General features: G+C 44.0%; 1 protein-coding gene across 2 annotated transcripts in view; it reads right to left on the minus strand.

Moving 5' to 3' along the window:
- Positions 1 to 6241: 6241 nt before the first annotated feature.
- lfng (LFNG O-fucosylpeptide 3-beta-N-acetylglucosaminyltransferase) overlaps positions 6242 to 18527 on the minus strand; it is a 21153-nt gene continuing 8867 nt past the window's right edge. The window contains exons 2-8 of one of the 2 annotated variants that reach the window (XM_020516869.2): positions 13257 to 13305; positions 12145 to 12247; positions 10555 to 10708; positions 10093 to 10178; positions 9503 to 9668; positions 9316 to 9401; positions 6242 to 8316 (exon numbers count right to left, since the gene is read on the minus strand). In XM_020516869.2, the coding sequence (XP_020372458.1) occupies positions 8250 to 8316; positions 9316 to 9401; positions 9503 to 9668; positions 10093 to 10178; positions 10555 to 10708; positions 12145 to 12247; positions 13257 to 13305 (711 nt within the window). In that variant the 3' untranslated portion in view covers positions 6242 to 8249. Of the gene's footprint in view, positions 8317 to 9315; positions 9402 to 9502; positions 9669 to 10092; positions 10179 to 10554; positions 10709 to 12144; positions 12251 to 13256; positions 13306 to 18527 lie in introns of both variants that reach the window. The other variant, XM_020516868.2, reaches the window with a different exon arrangement.

Below are 18527 nucleotides of genomic sequence, written 5' to 3' on the forward strand. Positions count from 1 at the left end.
CACCTAACATGCCCACTCCCACACTTAATATACAAAAACGAAAATCACAGGCCGTAATTCACTGCCTCAAAATGCCCTCCTTCCGTCAAAACTCGAATAGATTGAAGTTCATTGATGCATCTTGGGTAATAAATGGACCTTTATTTTCTGAAGCAAACAACCCAATTATCAGCTACAAAATCAGAAGTTGCTGGAAAAGCTCAGCAGATCTGGCAGAAAAAAATCAGAGTTAACGTTTCAGGTCCGGTGACCCTTCCTCAGAACTGCTACCTGGTACAGCAGTGACTCGGCAGTGGAACAAAAGAGCAATGGTTATTGTTTTTAACGACTGCTTTAATTTTGGTTGCTGAAAGCTGCAAGTGGAATGATTACCTGATGCAGAGGAATGTTCATCATGTTGCCAATCTGTTAACATTGAAGAAATCTTATTTTATATCTGTTAGGTGAATAAGTACCTAAGATCCTGATGGTGTGCAGTGTTGGGCTTAGTTATTTTGTAGATGGCAGACCACCTAGATTTGTTAATACAGCAGGCCAAGCAGCATCATAGGAGCAGAGAGGCTGACGTTTCGGGCCTAGACCCTTCATCAGAAAAGGGGGAGGGGAAGGGGGTTTTGAAATAAATAGGGAGAGAGTGGGAGGCGGATAGAAGAGGGATAGAGGAGAGGAAACAAACAGGTCGAAGAGGCGGGGATGGGGCCAGGAAAGGTGAGTGTAGGTAGGGAGTTAGGAAGGGGATAGGTCAGTCCAGGGAGGACGGACAGGTCAAGGGGGCGGGATGAGGTTGGTCGGTAGGAGATGGAGGTGCGGCTTGAGGTGGGAGGAGGGGATAGGTGGGAGGAAGAACAGGTTAGGGAGGCAGGGACGAGCTGGACTGGTTTTGGGATGCGGTAGGGGGAGGGGAGATTTTGAAACTTGTGAAATCCACATTGATACCATTGGGCTGCAGGGTTCCCAAGCGGAATATGAGTTGCTGTTCCTGCAACCTTCGGGTGGCATCGTTGTGGCACTGCAGGAGGCCCAGGATGGACATGTCGTCTGAGGAATGGGAGGGGGAGTTGAAATGGTTCGCGACTGGGAGGTGCAGTTGTTTATTGCGAACCGAGCGTAGGTGTTCTGCAAAGCGATCCCCGAGTCTCCGCTTGGTTTCCCCGATGTAGAGGAAGCCACACCGGGTACAGCGGATGCAGTATACCACATTGGCAGATGTGCAGGTGAACATCTGCTTGATGTGGAAAGTCTTCTTGGGGCCTGGGATGGGGGTGAGGGAGGAGGTATGGGGGCAGGTGTAGCACTTCCTGCGGTTGCAGGGAAAAGTGCCGGGTGTGGTGGAGCTGGAGGGGAGTGTGGAGCGGACAAGGGAGTCACGGAGAGAGTTGTCCCTCCGGAAAGCAGATAAGGGTGGGGAGGGAAAGATGTCTTTGGTGGTGGGGTCGGATTGCAGATGGCGGAAGTGTCGGAGGATGATGCGTTGGATCCGGAGGTTGGTGGGGTGGTACGTGAGGACGAGGGAGATTCTTTTTTGGTTCTTATTGCGTGGACGGGGTGTGAGGGATGAGGTGCTGGAGATGTGGGAGACACGGTTGAGGGCGTTCTCGACCACTGAGGAGGGGAAGTTGCGGTTCTTGAAAAACGAGGACAACTGAGATGTACGGGAGTGGAATGCCTCATCCTGGGAGCAGATCTTCGACCTGTTTGTTTCCTCTCCACCTATCCTCTCCTCTATCCCTCTTCTATCCGCCTCCCACTCTCTCCCTATTTATTTCAAAACCCCCTTCCTCTCCCCCTTTTCTGATGAAGGGTCTAGGCCCGAAACATCAGCCTCTCTGCTCCTATGATGCTGCTTGGCCTGCTGTGTTCATCCAGCCCTGCACCTTGTTGTCTCGGATTCTCCAGCATCTGCAGTTCCTACTATCTCTAGATTTGTTAATAGATTGTTTAAACGAAGACAAAGATTCAACACACAATGCAAGCTTACTGATGAGTTCGGTCCTGTACGCAAATAGAATCTTCAATTAAGAAGGATGTAACGTTACGTCAATTCAACAAATTTCTCTTCCTGACCTAAATCACAAAGATAGCTATTTCCCAAGAGAACAAAACAGGAGAGGCTAAATTAGTGACACCATTCCTGTAACATAGCTATAGCTAGTCATAAAACAGGGCAAGATGCCCAAGATTGTTGAATTTGAACAATGCATTGGACAATGAAGAGTTACTTGATGAAAAATAACATTAAAAGAATGCTGCATTTTTGTAAGTGGAAAACAGAAGTTCAAAAAAAAGAAAAGAAGTCGGCTATAAATAATGTATTGTCAGGAATTCACAGTCACTGCCAGTGCTGAGCTCAGCAACAGACTCCCTTAAGACCATCATGGAGTGCAATATGATTGGCCGTCAGATGTATTCACACAAAGCAGATCATCTGTCCCCAAACACTCCAACAGAATGGAGTGACTTTGAGCAGCAGTTTTTAATATTGATGTGGGATGTAATATTGCATTGGTATGGAACAGTAGGAGGAGCTCTTGTGTAATTCTTTTCAAATGCAATTTGTCAGTTTGAGATGCAATATTGAAGACTTTCCCAAAGGCTTCCCAAAAACCTTCCAAACACAAGCCCATCTGGTTGGGAAAGAGTTTGGGTGTCATAATCTCTGATGTCATTGTATTATTATTTTTATTAATCTACATGAAGTAGGCATCACTAGATAAACCAGCAATTATTGCCTATCCCTAAATGCCCTGGTGGTGAGCTGCTTTCTTGAACTGCTGCAGTCGATGTGGTGCAGGTATTGCATAGTGATATTAAGAAGTGAGCTCCAGGATTCTGACCCAGTGACAGTGAAGGAATAGCCAACAAAATTCCAACTCAGGGCAGCTCATAACCATCTTCATAGGGCATTATGGGTTGGGAAATAAATGCTGGTCAAAGCCAGGATGGTGTCTGGCTTGGGAAGGGGATCTTGAACATGATGGTTCTTCTATGTATTTGCTGCCCTTTGTCCTTGTGGATGGTAGAGGTCATGAGTCTATAAGGTGATGTTCATACAGCCCTGGTGAAAAGTGGCATTGCATCTTGTAGATCGTATAGTACACATTGCTGGCACTGAGAGTGTTGGTGGTAAAAGGAGTGAATGTTAAAGATGTGGGGATGTGTGCAGATTAAGTAAGCTGCTTTGTACTAGATGGTGTCAAACTTCTTAGTGATTGAGAATAATCTCTGAGTACAGTAATTGGCTGTGTTGGATTTGTCCTTTTTTTTTGTCATAACATCACACGGAGTGAATCCAATTGGCTGAAGACTGCTATTTGTGATGCTGCGGATAACTGAAGGAGGTTAAGATGGATCATCCACTCAGCACTACTGCCTGAAGATTTTTGCAATTACTTCAGCCTTCTGCACTTATGTGCTGGGCTTTTCCAACATTGAGGATGGGGATATTTGTGAAGCCTCCTCATTCAGTGAGTTGTTTAATTGTCCACCACCATTCACGACTAGGTGTGACAGGACTGTAGAGCTTAGATCTGATCCATAGGTTGTGGAATCACTTAGCTCTGTTTATCACTTGCTAATTATGCTGTTTGGCATGCAAGTAGTCCTGCTTGGTATGTTCACTAGGTTGACAGCTCACTTTCAGGTATGCTTGGTGCTGCTCCTGGCATACTTTCCATTGAACCAGGGTTGACTCCCTGGCTTGATGGTAACAACAGTGGGGATATGCCAGACCATGAGGTTACATAGAAATTAAGAGCAGGAGTAGGCCATTCAGCCCAAGTCTGCTCCACCTTTCAATATAATCACGACTGATCCTCTATCTCAATGCCATTTACCAGGTTGCTCTCCATACCCATTGATGTCTTTAATATTTTTCAAAAATGATCTCTCTCTTTCTTGATTATACTCAGTGACCCTGCCTCCACAGCCTTCTGTGGTAGTGAATTCACAGGTTGACCATCCTGAGTAAAGAAATGTTTCTTCATTTCAGTACTAAATGGACTAGCCAGTATCCTGAAACTGTAACATCTGGTTCCAGAATCCTCAACCAAGGGAAACATCCTAGTTATGCAGTCTTGTTTGAAATGCATAAAATTCTCAGGTCTCCCTCTCATTCATCTAAACTGTAGTAAATGCAGACCTGTTGAACCAATCTCTCCTCATACTTCAGTCCCACCATCGGCGTTATCAACCTAGTGAACCTCTGCTGCACTCTATGGCAAAGTATATCCTTTCTTAGGTAGGGAGACCAAAACACACACAATACTCTAGGTGTGTCACCAGGGCCTGTATAATTGCTGTAAGACATCCCTACTTTTGAACTCAAATTCTGCTGCAATGAAGGCCATTTGTCTTTCTAATTGCTGGCTGTACTTGCTTGTTTAATTTCATCGACTGTGTACAAGGACACACAGATTCCTCTTCCTATCTGTTTTTCCACACTAAGTGTACAACTTTACATTTATCCATATTATACTGGATCAGCATTTGTTTGTCTGCTTTAAAGTTATCCAGATCATAGTGAAGTCTCTGGCATCCTCCACACAACCCCACCTAATGTGTCATCAGCAATTACATTTGGTTTCCTCATCTAGATTCTTTACATATGTCATGAATTCCAGTGGTATCCCACTAGTCACTACCTGCCACCTGGAAAAAGACTTCTTTCCACCTTGTTGCTTGTCTGTCAACCAACCAATCCATTAGCAGATTGTGGTCAAATACAAATCTGCTGCTGATGGCCCACATTATCTCACGGATGCTGAGTTTTAAGTTGATAGATTTGTTCATCCTAGCCCATTGAGCCCAGTGGTAATGCCACCTGGCAGAATGGCAGGCATCTTCATCAGACTTTGTTCTTAACGAGGAGACAAACCAGTGGTTACCCCAACCAATGGGGTCATGGACAGATGCATCTGTGCTGTGGACTGTTGAGGGCAAAATCAAATTGGTTTCTCCCCCTTGATGGTTCCCTCAAATCCTGCCACAGACCCCATCTAATCACAATACCCTTCAGGACTCTACCATCTGAATCAATAGTGGTGCAGTCAAGCCACTTGGTGGTGAACATCAAAGTCCCCACATGGATGTGTTATGTGCCCGTGCCACCCTACAGTTCCTTCAAGTAGTCTTCAACATGGAGGAGAATTGACTACCAGCCCCACCTCTGCTTGTGAAGTGTTGTCTGGGATATTGTCTACAAGATAATGTCAGACCGTGGCTTGACTAGTCTGAGAGATTACTCACCCAATTTTGGCACCAGCAAGGATGGCTTTTTCAGGGTCAACAGGACTGTTTGCTGCTGTCATTTCCAATGCACAGGACAATACTATGTAACCTATCTTGTTTCATTCCCTTTAATGACTTTTCTGAGCATGATCTATTTCATTCCCTGAAGAACATTCCTGAACAGATTGGGTTTCCTTCTACAGCAAGCATTAGTTGTAAGATGTAATTTAATGTTCTACAGCTCCAGATTTAATAACTGACTACAAATTAACCAATGTCTCCAAAACCTGTGCCAATTTTTGGTACAGTGATAGTACCTCCCCTGTAGCTGTTATCAGCTTTATTGCTGCTAATTTTAGTGAAATGGTTTGGCAAAAAAAATGTCAAGATGGTGAAATGAAAACCTATGTAAATTAGATAATCAGTTATGAATATTCAGCTCATGAAATGCAAATAGTAGGGGTGGCATGGTGGCTCAGTGGTTAGCACAGCTGCCTCACAGCACCAGGGACCCAGGTTAGATTCCACCCTCAGGCAACTGTGTGTGGAGTTTGCACATTCTCCCCGTGTCTGTGTGGGTTTCCTCCAGGTGCTCTGGTTTCCTCCCACAGTCTAAAGACATGGAGGCTAGGTGGATTGGCCATGTAAATTGCCTATAGTGTTCAGGGATGTGTAGATTAGTTGGGTTATGAAGGAATGGGCCTGTGTGGGATGCTTCAAGAGTTGGTGTGGTCTTGTTGGGCCAAAAGGCCTGTTTCCACGCTGTAGGGATTCTGTGAAAGATGTTAAACCTTGAATAATATGACAGTCATATTCAGCAGATTTGCCAGGGCACATTATAAACACTGCTTTCCAGCATGGTTTCTTTATTGTCTGAACATGCCAGATACTCAGGATGCATTTGATTGCACTTTTACATAGTGCAAGCCTCAATACAACTTTCAGTGGTGCTTAGAAAGCACCAGAGTCCAGAGATCCTACCCCAGATGATCAAGAAATGTGAAAAGAAGTTGCATTCCCAAGCAATAAAATCCTTTATTAGAAAGGAAAGGATGGGTATCCATCAGCTTTCACTGTAACCATTCAGGGTTCACCCCTGAGTGTCAGCAATTGTATTTACAGGGTTTTACAGTCACTCATTTCCAGATACTGGAGTATAAATAAGAAGTAATTAATTCTAAGAGTTCAAACATCACATTTTACAGATCAGAAAGATCTCTGAATATTAAGCAATCATTTCAAATATACAGCCATACAAAAGAACAGTAAATCCTGTCCAGATAGATATATACACAACACAAATAACCCAGTATGGGTCACCATCACAGAGCGTAACATGATTGACACCTGCTGCTCTAAGTGCTACACAATCAATGGGACAAATTTGTACCTTTTATTCCCTCCCCTACACTGAAATCAGGAAGAAAGGATTTGCACATATCTAGGAACTGTTAAGAGGCAAGTTAAAGGTTTAGAAAGATGATGCAATCTTAACTTAAGATGACATAAAAAATTAAATAGGCTTTTACAGCTTAACAGTAATGACATTAGCCAGTTTAGAACCAGACCTTACTGGTCAGGAACCCATCAAACCTGAGCTCTGATTTCCCTGGCGCAAGTTGCACTCAACTGATGCATGCTACAAGTAATCTCCATGTCCCGGAGTACAATGGGGAATGCTAGTTGAGCATTGCAATGTCTAATTCCCCAGCTAGTTACCAATTACAAGTCGTAAAGGCATATGGACACAAGTAAAAGATGTAATTGAACTTCTCTGACGCCTCCTGCAGGTTAAATATTTTGTTAAATTAGCGTGGTTCGGATAATGTCAGTGGCTTTGCATAATCTGGCCCTCAAGTGTCTGGTAAGGTTAAGAGCAGCAAAATCAGAGTGGTTTTCAAAATCTTAAGGAAAATTTAAACTGTTTTCCTAAAAGGAAAAATATACTCTTGAACTAAATATTGAGACTTGATGAAAAACAATCTCCTTTGGGATTTGGTAAATAAGTGGCCTTATGACTTTTTAGAAACAAAATCCTCCAGTATGTATCACGGTTTTGCAACCACTTTCAATGAAGTGCTATTTCAAAAGTATTAATTTGAAATACCAAACATTACAAATTAATAGATTTAATTAAATCCCATTTCTCAGGTAGAGTTCCATTAACTGTTCGTGCAGTGCATTTACAAATTCATCCCAGAAGTGTATCACAAGCAGCCAACTCCTTTCCAGATCATTAGAAACCATTGGATTTCAAAAGGAGAAAAAGTGCTTTCATGTACAGACAAGCCTCAGCAATAATCAGAGGTCATGCCTAAGATCCTCCAGTAGCCAGCCTTAAACACCAGCTTTACCTCTGATATCCTCAACAGGATTGTGAATGCAGATATAAAAGAGGAGAAATCCTTCAGGAGATCAGTGATCTTTAATCCTGACTGGCGTCTCAGGCGGTGTTGAGGCAAAATTATTTTCCAAACCTAACAAGAGGTTGGAAATGACTTTACATTCTTCAGACATGTTCAGTCCCATTTTTCAGCATCAATTGTAATCAAATCTTTGAAACCTCATCGCATTGCACAGCATCTGTATTTATGGTTCAACAGACAGCTTACCTTAGTGAGTTTACTGACATGTGCCTAATGCATGTCGCAAGAGAAAGCAATGGATATTTGAAGCTAGCTAAAGGAGGAGTCATTTACATTCCTAAAGATTCGCCGAAACATCAGCAACACTTTCAATTTCACACTTGGGGAAAAATTAATTACATGACACAATCACACATCCTTTGTGATGTCTGTTTGCCTTCTGTTGCTTCCTGTTCAGCTTGGACTCAAAACATGGCTTTGTTCCATACACGACTGCAAACAGGAGGGAGACACTAAAGACTATTGGTACATCCAGGCCGCACAGCAGCCCTTTCACCCAGCAATGTGCATTAATGCAGCTACACAAGAGCTTCACAGCCAGACAGTGGTCCCCACATCCCCTTCAGATACCGGGGTTACATGGGACGAGGTTAGAAGTTAATAAGTAACATTGCGAGGACACCATGGGGTATCAGGATACAGGAGGCAATGAATTGAGCGAAACCTGGACAGAATGAGAGCAAAAGAAAACAGGTTAGGTCAATAGTATGAGATAAATCATGTTTTGGCACTCAAAAGTTAAAATGTCTTGCAGTTTCCACTACATGTTTTATTTATACACTACTATTTAATAAAAGACTAAGTATACAGAGCACTGAGCTTTGTATGGTGCAGAAGTTTCTTTCTGTTCCTTTATCACCTTATGTTGCTAAACAAATCTATCACAGCTTTTTAAAGAATGAATTGCTGGCAAATTCACACAAAAAGGTATCGAGATCAACTATCGTTCTTAGCACAGCACAAGTATTTGGTTTTTTTTTTCCCTAGTGATTTGTTTGCTTTGACTACTGCAATAATAGATGAACTAGACCTGTGCTGAAGAGTTGCAAGTGACTAATTGTAGCTTGGAGTAATTGTGTTAAACTAATCACGCATGGCCATTTTAACAGACAACCTGCATTCTCAATGTTCAACTGTACTAAAGGCAGTAAATCATATTCCCTATGCCATCCCTTCCAGCTGGTGTCTAAGGAATATTGCTCTAATGTGCTGCCCTCCAAGTTCCCATCCTTTACTTTATGACTAGAATGGCATGGGCTTTGCATACCAATACTTGTAAGGTGTGCTTCTTGCTGAAGATTTCCAAACCATACCTTCCTACATTACTGGTGCCAACATAGTTCTTGACTTTAGAAAAAGTCAATGGTTTGACATTGGGGGATGCCTTGATTCAGTATATAAAAGAGGAGATCTCTTTCTACAGCATGAAGTTAAAAGGTAGTTCAGTATAATCAATACTTGTCTCCTTCAATAGCTCTGCAATAAGTTAATTACAAAGCAGGGGTTAATTATAAAAAGTTTTCCTGAATAGGTTTCTGCATAGAGCACACTTTACATTTCTTCAAAGCAGAAACAAGTTGCTAAAAGGCAACAGGGATGAATGACAGAAACATTAATACATTAAGCAGATCACAGCGACAACACAATGGGATCTCACACTTACCGAGAAGGATCCTGCTCAATGGAAAAGTCCCCTTTCAGATTAATGGCATTCCTTTTATTTTCAAATGTGCCATAGCTTAATGTAACCTGAAATACAGACCAGTCCAGTTAGAGACCTTGTTTGCTACTCCAAACGGAATGGGCATGGTTGATTATTGAAGTACTGGAGACCTGATTCTGACACTTACCTGGTTGGGAATGTCAGCTCTCATTACTTGTTGCAGGTTCTCCAAATGAGAGTGGAACAGGTTACTCCGAATCAGTTTCACTCCCAGAATGGCCTCAATAATATAACCAATGGTGCAGTCATCAGGAAGACGGATTTTCTCTGCAGTGTTAATGAAGTGACCTCCACTATGAAGAATTGGAAAAAACGATAGAGTTAGGGTTAGGCATATTGCAATCTGTTCAACACAGCAAATTCCAGCTTTGGGGTCAGGATAGCAGGTCATAGCAAAAAAGTTCAAATTCATATTGCATCTTAAAAATCCTATTTGAATTAGATTAGTTACGTAAATTCTTAGAGCCAATAATCACTGTCAAAATGTTTAATTTAGTTACAGCTAAAATCTTATCATTGAACTTTCAAAACAAACAAGCTCTACTACAGTAAGCACTGAATGGATTACTCACTTGCTTGGTCCAGATTTCATTAAAAGGTGTACTATTTATTATTATAAACCCCATTTAGGAAGCAAAATGATCCCAGTCAAAAAACAAACTATGGATATTACTGCAAATTGTGAATCTTGTTTATTTAGTCACTGTCAGCTCATACCTTGCCCACGGACTCATCTTGAGTGCCAGCCCTCGGCTGATACAGAATCCAGCTCCACCAGTGGCGAACCAGAAATGCACTGGACGCTGCAAGAATAGAATTGAACAACATCATTGAACTAAATGCCATCCTCCTCCAATGTCCTCACTGCCCCATCAGTGCTAAGAAACACTAGTAGCACCAGCATAGAGAAGGAGCAAGATGCCCCAAGCTACCCCATATTCAGCGGGGGGAATGTTCCAGGATGCCAACTCCTTCACAAAGGCTTATCCCATGTGTCGGAGTTGATTTTCTTGTTAGCATTCATGCCTCAGAATTAAAAATGGCTCCAACTCCATTTACCTGAGCACAAAAACTCAGCTGGCATTCTAGTGCAACACTGAGGGAGTACAGCATTGTCAGAGGTACACCATTTGTATGAGATCCCATTAGCCCTCATGGCAGGAAGAGATTCAAACCTACCACTTTAGTATCACTAATCCTCTCCGTAGCCTCAATGGGCCGATCCAGGCTTGGTTTCCCAATGTAAATATCCTGTGTGTGGGGGTATTGTGCAAGGAGCTTCACCAGTGTTCGGGTGTTCACGTAGTTATCATCATCGACATGACAGAACCATCTGCAAGACAGCAGGGTGGCATCAGTTAACAGCACACAAGACAAAAGACAACAAACATTGATTGGTCAATCATTCACCCCCCTGGTCTCTTTCTCATTTACCACATCCCCACCTCTTTTCCCTCTTAGATCATTCTCCCCACACCCATCTCCTATCTTCTGACCAGTCCCCTGATACGCCCCCTTTAAGTCTCATTCTCCCCCATCATTTCATTCACAATCTCTTACCCAAACTCTGACTCACGCCCACTACCATTTTCATTCCCATTGCTCACTACCTTGAAGTAGGTACACTGATACGGCTGCGCACGACATCAGCAGGGTATAGACAAAACACCACTCAGTAATGCTATAGCTCATCTGGTTTTTCCAGAAAGTTGTATCCATGAAAGAATTGCTCAGATTGACTGCTGAGTTAGGCCTCCCAAACAGATAGTCTCAACGCTCAATGGTGACTCAGTGCTGGCTCAGTTCCAGGTACAAAACCTCAGAAATCCAGAGGTTGGACAGGAACAAGACATTAGATCAGTGAGCTTTTCTACTCCAGCAGGAGTCAAAGTGAGAACTCGATCCCCTCTTGAATATCCTGACGACATATTCAGTCCAAGGTATATGCAAGACGACTAGGTATATAGATAAACAGTATCTATGGAAATGTGGTTTGGTATGTTGTTGGGAGGGGGAAGAAGGGATGTGGGTGGGGTGGAATGGAGAGGGCTATGAGGGGCAGTGTGGGGGCAGGGAAAACAGAGGGACAGAAGAGGGATGGGAGTGGGAATTGGGGACAGGGACCAGTCTTAACACTGAATGCGAATGTGTACATAAAGTCCAAAACACAAAAGGCTGCTGTCTTTGGGCAGCCCATGTGTTAGTAACAAATTTCCAAAATCTCAAAGTCATTTCCTGAATTTTCACGATGGCTCGAGCCTAGCTGGACAGGGGTCAGCTCATACAGTCCATCCTACACCACAAATCTGTCTGTAAGGAATGTAACTAGATTCTGATTATATCCGTCATCGTTTCTCTGGCATTTTCATAATCCTTTCCCAGGAAGTCACTGACTTTCACTACCTTGTGGGTGAATTCAACCCATGTATTGGTGGCTTATCTTCATCTAACCATAGGTTAGAAGAAATGTCAGATATATCCAGGGCAGAGGGCCCCCAATATCCAAGCTTGTTTGCACTTGACTATCGCACATACACTGGAGTCAGTATTCAACAGTGAGAAACAAGAGTCCTAGCGGATGTTAGATTCAAGATTTTTTGAGTGGGTGGGGGGAGCAGGTATGTTGAAGCCTCTGTTGCATTCCAACAGCTCCTCTGCTTTTAGATCAATGGATGAGCTGCACATGGTTTAGGTCATAAAGTCAGGTGATGTAACTACACTGTTCGGTCCCTTTCTCCCTCAAAGACTTACACTTCTCTCGTTACTTACTTTTTCCCTGATTCGATAAACTTGTCGTACTCGACTGCCATCTTGCAGGAAAGTGCTTGTCGGCTGTGAGCAGCTGAGCAGTTTGTATTCACCAGGTGGCCTGCTGCTGGATGGGGGAAAGGAAACACATTAACAATGATATCCTCGACAGAACCAAGGCAGGAGCTGCAGAGCAACAAAGGGTACACCAGAAGTGCAACAGGATCAGTCAGAGACAAATTCAGGAATCCTGGGGTCAAACAATTGAGCTGAAAACAATGAGGATTTGGCTTCCTACGCTGCTTTGGAGAAGGATGAGATATTTTGGAACTGTCCAACCACAAAGAAAAAAGTGGAGTAAAAACTCCAGAGGCAAAAAAAAATGTCACCAGCCTCTGTGCAAATCCAACCCCATGGTTTACAAGGATCAGAGCTACAGCATTTGCTAACAGCTGTTGTCACACTGCAAGGACACTGCGCCTCATTCCAACCAATCCCTTAAACATTTCCCTGCTCTCTCAGGACAGCCACAATCCCTATAGCAACCAGCTCTTTATTTTCCCTCCTCTCCTCTTCCCCCTTTCAATTAATTTGATTCAAGGGCATCCCATGCAACAGGTGGCAGATAGTGGGAAAGTTTTCACTCCATAGGGACTGAGGTATGAAATATTGACAACTATCAATCACAGTCACACTTGGAACCTCCAAAAGCAGGGGCTCTCAAGGCTTCGCCCCACCCCCGAGTCAGTTCACAGCTCACCGTTGGAGTCAAATCCACATTTTGTCATTGTGGTCACAAGGAAGACCGGACAACTTTTCTGGATTAGTCAGTTAACTCACTCCTGGATCTAACCAGTTTCGCCAACTTAACAAGTCTCTATCAGGGATTGGCTCATTTACAGGGGTCATGTCACCCATTCTCACCCCACAGCTTTGTAGTAAATTAAAGATTACTACTTAAAATAAACTTTGTTGCTAAGTGATCTGTTAACAATGCATTTTATAATGTCATTCCTGAGCCCATAAAGTTCGGAGTTGATGGGTTTCATTCTCCTACTCCAAGACGTGGAACAGGTGTACAGCAAGGACCTCGTGTGAGCGCCCCCCTCCCCCCAACTATTCCCATGGCTTACCTGTCTTTCTCTTCAGTTCCTCGTCTTCCCCGTCAGTGAAAATATACGTCTGGGGGGGGAAGAAAGGAACAATGAATTTTAAATCTACTCAGCCTGTCTGGTTATTTCTAAGAGACTTCGTGTTTCTATGACAGTGTTGCTGGAAGAGGTGAAGAAATTGAAAAGAGCACTTGGTTACTTCCAGGTCTCAATTACTTTGCTGCATTTTAAGCAAATTGTCTAAATCCAAAACGGACGCCATTACTTAATCGACGCCAGTTGCACGGAGATCGGAGACTACTGCCGAGTCTGGGCTCCCTTTTTCTGCGAATATTTGTGCAAAAGGATTCCAAATTTTGTTATCTGACATATCCCTCCCAAAAAAAAGGACAAGTCTCTGTACAAATCCACCTTTGATTTGGTCCATCCTCGTGTCAGCTTTGGCTTTTATTTACTGCGTCGCCAGCTGGGATCAATTCTGCATTAATGCAGAGTTTATTCCAAACTGGTGCTTAAACAGGCTCGAAATGTGAAGAGGGAAATGGAGTGGGGGAAGGTGACGCTGCTGGAAATGGGGGCTGAGGGGAGGATTGAGGGAGGGTTGGTGGAAGCAGTGAGAAGAAAGCCACCCCACATAAAAGGGCCGTTGTATTGCTCTGCGCTTTGCCGGGGCTTTCTCCATAGCAACCTGCTCGGAGCACTACAGCATCCCAGGCCCGGAGCTAACTGCAGACAAAGGGCAGGGGGTGACCCCTGGGCTCCCTTAACAAAGGCCATTGTAGCGAAGCCTGTCATCCAGCAGCACAGCTATGCTCCCAGAAATGGCCTTAAAGCCAGTACTGCCAACGTGTTAACCATCCAGCGACCGCAATCAAGTCACTCAGGATTTTTAAACATAACTAAAAAGGAAGAGGAAAGACATTCTAGGATAAAGTGCGTCTCATTTGCGCTTTCATTCTCCCTTCAGCCACTCAATGTTTCAAGAGCTACTCTCCGTCTGGGTGCGTCTCCACCTGGTACAGAAATACCTCAGGTGCAGGTACCCACCCGCCCCCCCCGCCACTTGTCTGTGTTTTACCAGGCGTGTTTATACAGCCCAGCACCAGCCCTGCCTGTACAATGGCACGGCCTCCTGGAGTCACTCGGGGCTCGGCAGCAGGGAGCAGTCACTTTCATGTGGCTTTGGCCTGGGGCCAAGCCCTGGCTGTGCCTCCTTGCCCACGAGTCTCACACCTCCCTGTGTGAACAAGGGGAGGAGGGGGTGGTGCTAGCTGGGAAGGTGGTGCTGCTCACAGAAGTCAGGCTGCTGCCGTGTTTGTAGTCGGGGTGGAGCCGGTAACAGTGGCCGTGAGGCGGGGGGCGGGGTAGATAAGGAGACTACGAGGAAAGGCAGCTGAGGATTCAGTGTCCCCGGGGGCAGGGAAGAGGTGTGTGTTGGGTGTGGGGTGGGAGACAAATACCTCAGGAGGGGCGGGGATTGCAAGACCATCTGTCGAGTTCAGGGAGCAGAACACTACGGGGCAACTGGAGGGAAGAGGGAAAAAAAAAGTGTCAAGGAGGAAAAACTAATAGCATAAATCTGCTGCACTATGTGCATTCAAGGCATGCAGCGCTTCAGTAAACTCCCCTCACAATGGCAAGGATTCCGTGCTTGAATGAAGTCGCCAGCGAGGAAACTAAAAAACATGTTTTAACCGATTAGCATACAGCTGAGCAATTTACACAAAAGGATGAAGGGGAGGGGTGGGGACAGGAGGGCGGCAGCTGAGAGGGTGGGGGGGGGGGTGCAGGGGTGGAGATGTAGGAAGGCAGCACGTTAAAGTCCTGGCCACCTGCTCGTTCCATTACCAGCTTTTCACCTAACAATACACATTGCTGCTGTGTTATGATCCGAACACAATCTGTGCGCTTTATTTAATGGGGAGAACCTGACGGAATTTGGGATGAACCATTGAAAAGATTTAGCTGTTTATGAATTAACCCTTCCCCCACTGCAGCGCGCTCTTTAGTTTGATGTCGATCCTTATAAATTACTAAAACTTTCCAAACGCAAATATCGCAGATTGATGAAGGGAAAACGTGTCAGACCAAATATAAAATCTCACAATAATTCACTCTTACCTGGGAATGCTTAACTCATTTATCATGTACAAACATAGTTGGATGCCAAATTGTTTAAAATAAAAGTTTAATGGGTAAATAAAACCAACGGCAGATACTTTTTAACAAAGCTACATAGTACCGCAGTGCTGAGGATACATCATGACTGTTTGGGAAAATGTTATCTCCAAATTACTCCTTTAAGTTTGTCCTACTCCCTTAGGATTTGACAAATATCAGAAGTCCTCTGATAACTCCCCACAAAACAATGTGGAGTGGAGAATGGTGTAATCCAATTGGCCTCAGCAACCTTGAATTAGGAAAGGTGGCTGTGCACCCGGTGACCTCCCAATTACTTTCCTGAGACTGCTGCCTGAGGTTTATTTTGGGGATATATATCTGGGGACAGCAAATGCCAGGCAATGACCATCTCCAACAAGAGATAATCTAACCACTGCCCCTTGGCATTCAAGGATGTTATCAATGGTGAATCCCCCACTATCAACATCCTTGGGGTTACCATGGACCAGAAACTCAACTGGACTCACCACACAAACTCCTGACTCCCAAAGCCCTGCCCACCATCTACAAGGCAGAAGTCAGGAGACTGATGAAGTACTCCCCACTTGCCTGGATAATGCCAGCTTCAACAGCACTCAAGAAGCCTAACACCATCCAGGACAAAGCAGTCCACTTGATTGGCACCACATTCAAAAACCTCTGCTCCCTCCACTACTGACATGCATTAGGAGCAGTTTAGACATTCAAAGATCCTTAAGAAGGCACCTTGCAAACTCATGACCACTTCCAACCAGAAAGACAAGTGCAGCAGATACATGAGAACACCACTCCCTTCAAGTTCCCCTCTGAGCCACTCACCATCCTGGCTTGGAAATATATTACTATTATTTCACTGTCACTGTCAAAATTTTGGAACTCCCACCGTAATGGCATTATGGTTCAACCCACTGCACATGAACTACAGCCGTAAGGCAGCTCACCACTGCCTCCTGCAGGTTAACTAGGTACAGGCAATAAACACTGGCCCAGTCAGCAATGTATTTACTCGAGACGTGGGCAAAGAGGTAATGTGATAAAATTGAGGGGTCTTGCAGCACAGTGGTAATGGTCCTGCCTCTGGAATAGCCATACTTGAGCCACATGAAGAATGTCAATGTTTGTTGTCAGACAATTCAGAGGTTTCACAGGACTATATTGCTTAAAAAGGATCAATATTCCTTTTCTATATTTCTGAAAAGTTAATAGCAGCAATCAAATATGGATCTGGAAAATCCAGAAACTGACCTTTACTGGCTTGCTCCGATTGTCACCAAACATATCCAGGCACAATTCAGAGCTGCACGGTTTGGGTTTAGCTAACATTTCCAAATAGAGAAAACGAAGGCTGCTGTTAACAGCAGCAGGGGAATCATCAGGACAAGAGGACAGACCCGTCTGCATTTTCCAGCAAAAACATTTGTTGTGTAATGGATTTCCAGCCAAACAAAGAAAAAGCAACAAAACGTTGAGAGCATTGAGCATCAAGCTCTCGATTCCAAAAAGAAAAACAATGCTGAAGGCTGTTTCATGAGATTCTATCCATATGTTGAGGAGTGGAGGCTGTGTGAATGGCTGTCACCTCCTGCTCACAATGCAGCATGGAGGGAATCCAGCTGCCAACTTCTCAAATGCAGGAAAAGCTGTGTGGCCCTCGAGTCTGCACTGCGGAAGGCAGCAGCCGGCCAGACTGTCCCTGGCTGCTACAAGGGGACTGAGCAGGAAGGGAAGGGCAGGGCCAGGGAGGGGGGAGTGCTCTGTCAGCCCTTACGGAGCCTGCTTCTGAATTCTGCAGTTATCACTTCCCCCATTGCTGCCCTTCTTGCTGGCTTTGCACAAGCATTTTCCGCATCAGTAGCAAGCCAGGAAACTGGCTTCAAACAGCAGTATTGACAGGAGAACTCATTTCATATAATTGATTAATCATTAACGTTCAGTTGTTCTGGACTCAAAATATTAGCTGTTTGTCTCCACAGATGCTGCCAGATGTGCTGAGTTGCCCAGCATTTACTTGTTTTTATTTCAGATCTCCAGCAACTGCAGTATTTTGCCTTCATTGCAATTTTTTTAAACCTTCAAAAATATGTCATTTTACCTTCTGTTTCTTTTCTTGCCCTTCCAATTTGAGTTTAGTTTGATGCCATGCACTCCAGCCTGGCTGGCCCTACTGGAGCACCCATGCCAACAGACTGGTTACTAAAGTTAATCAACAATAATTAGCTCAATGGAGTGCACACAATGTATGTTAAACACCATCTGCTGTGCATGCATGTTCTTGTTCTCATTCCTGCCCTTAAGCATTAATATTACTCTTGGCACATCTGCATCTTTGGAATTGGGAGTCATCTGCAGAACTGAAACCCGTTTCCCCAGGTGTTACAATTCTGTGAGCAAATATAGCAATATCAACACAGAGATTGAACTATTTCTCATTCAGTTGAACCTGCATTTCTGGTGAACTTCTACACTCATTAGCCTTTGTTTCAGTCAGTGGCACGAGAATTACCCTCAGCTTAATGTGTGGCTCATATTGCTTCATTACTCCTTCTACAAGGTAGGATTGATTAATACTACCACACTTGCACAAACCCAGCTCCTTCAGAAGAATAGGGCTTTCATCTTACCTGAATCTATTCACAAGATACTTTGTGTTGAAGCAAACAGTCATTGTTTTCTGGCACTATTGTCACCCTGTAGCTTATTCTTCTCTTCCAACTGGGAATTACACATTGAATGCCAAGAGAAAACAATGCAACCAAGACAGGAAGGCACACTGGAGGAACTAGCAACAATGAAGTCAGCCAGGTCTGAGAAAAAGGCAGGAAGTAATTTTCTGTGGATAAGCTCAAAAACAGAAGGCGGCGGAGGGAACACAGGAAGCTTGGCAAACATGAAATAAAAAAGGTCCATTTGAAACATGAACACATCACTGCCCAGGAAGAAGACATCAATATTTGAAGCAGTTTTAAAATCTGGGTTTGGGTTGGATTGGGATCTGGATTCTAAAAATTTGGGTTATTTTCAGAGCTCCCTCCACCCCTTTGATTCTGACTGTTGAAGATTGAACAGAATTGATGGTGGTGAAACAGGCCATAATAAAACATATCAGAGATAGTAGGAACTGCAGATGCTGGC

This window comes from Rhincodon typus, chromosome 21 (assembly GCF_021869965.1).
Source record: "Rhincodon typus isolate 14 chromosome 21, sRhiTyp1.1, whole genome shotgun sequence".
Classification (NCBI taxonomy): domain Eukaryota; kingdom Metazoa; phylum Chordata; class Chondrichthyes; order Orectolobiformes; family Rhincodontidae; genus Rhincodon; species Rhincodon typus.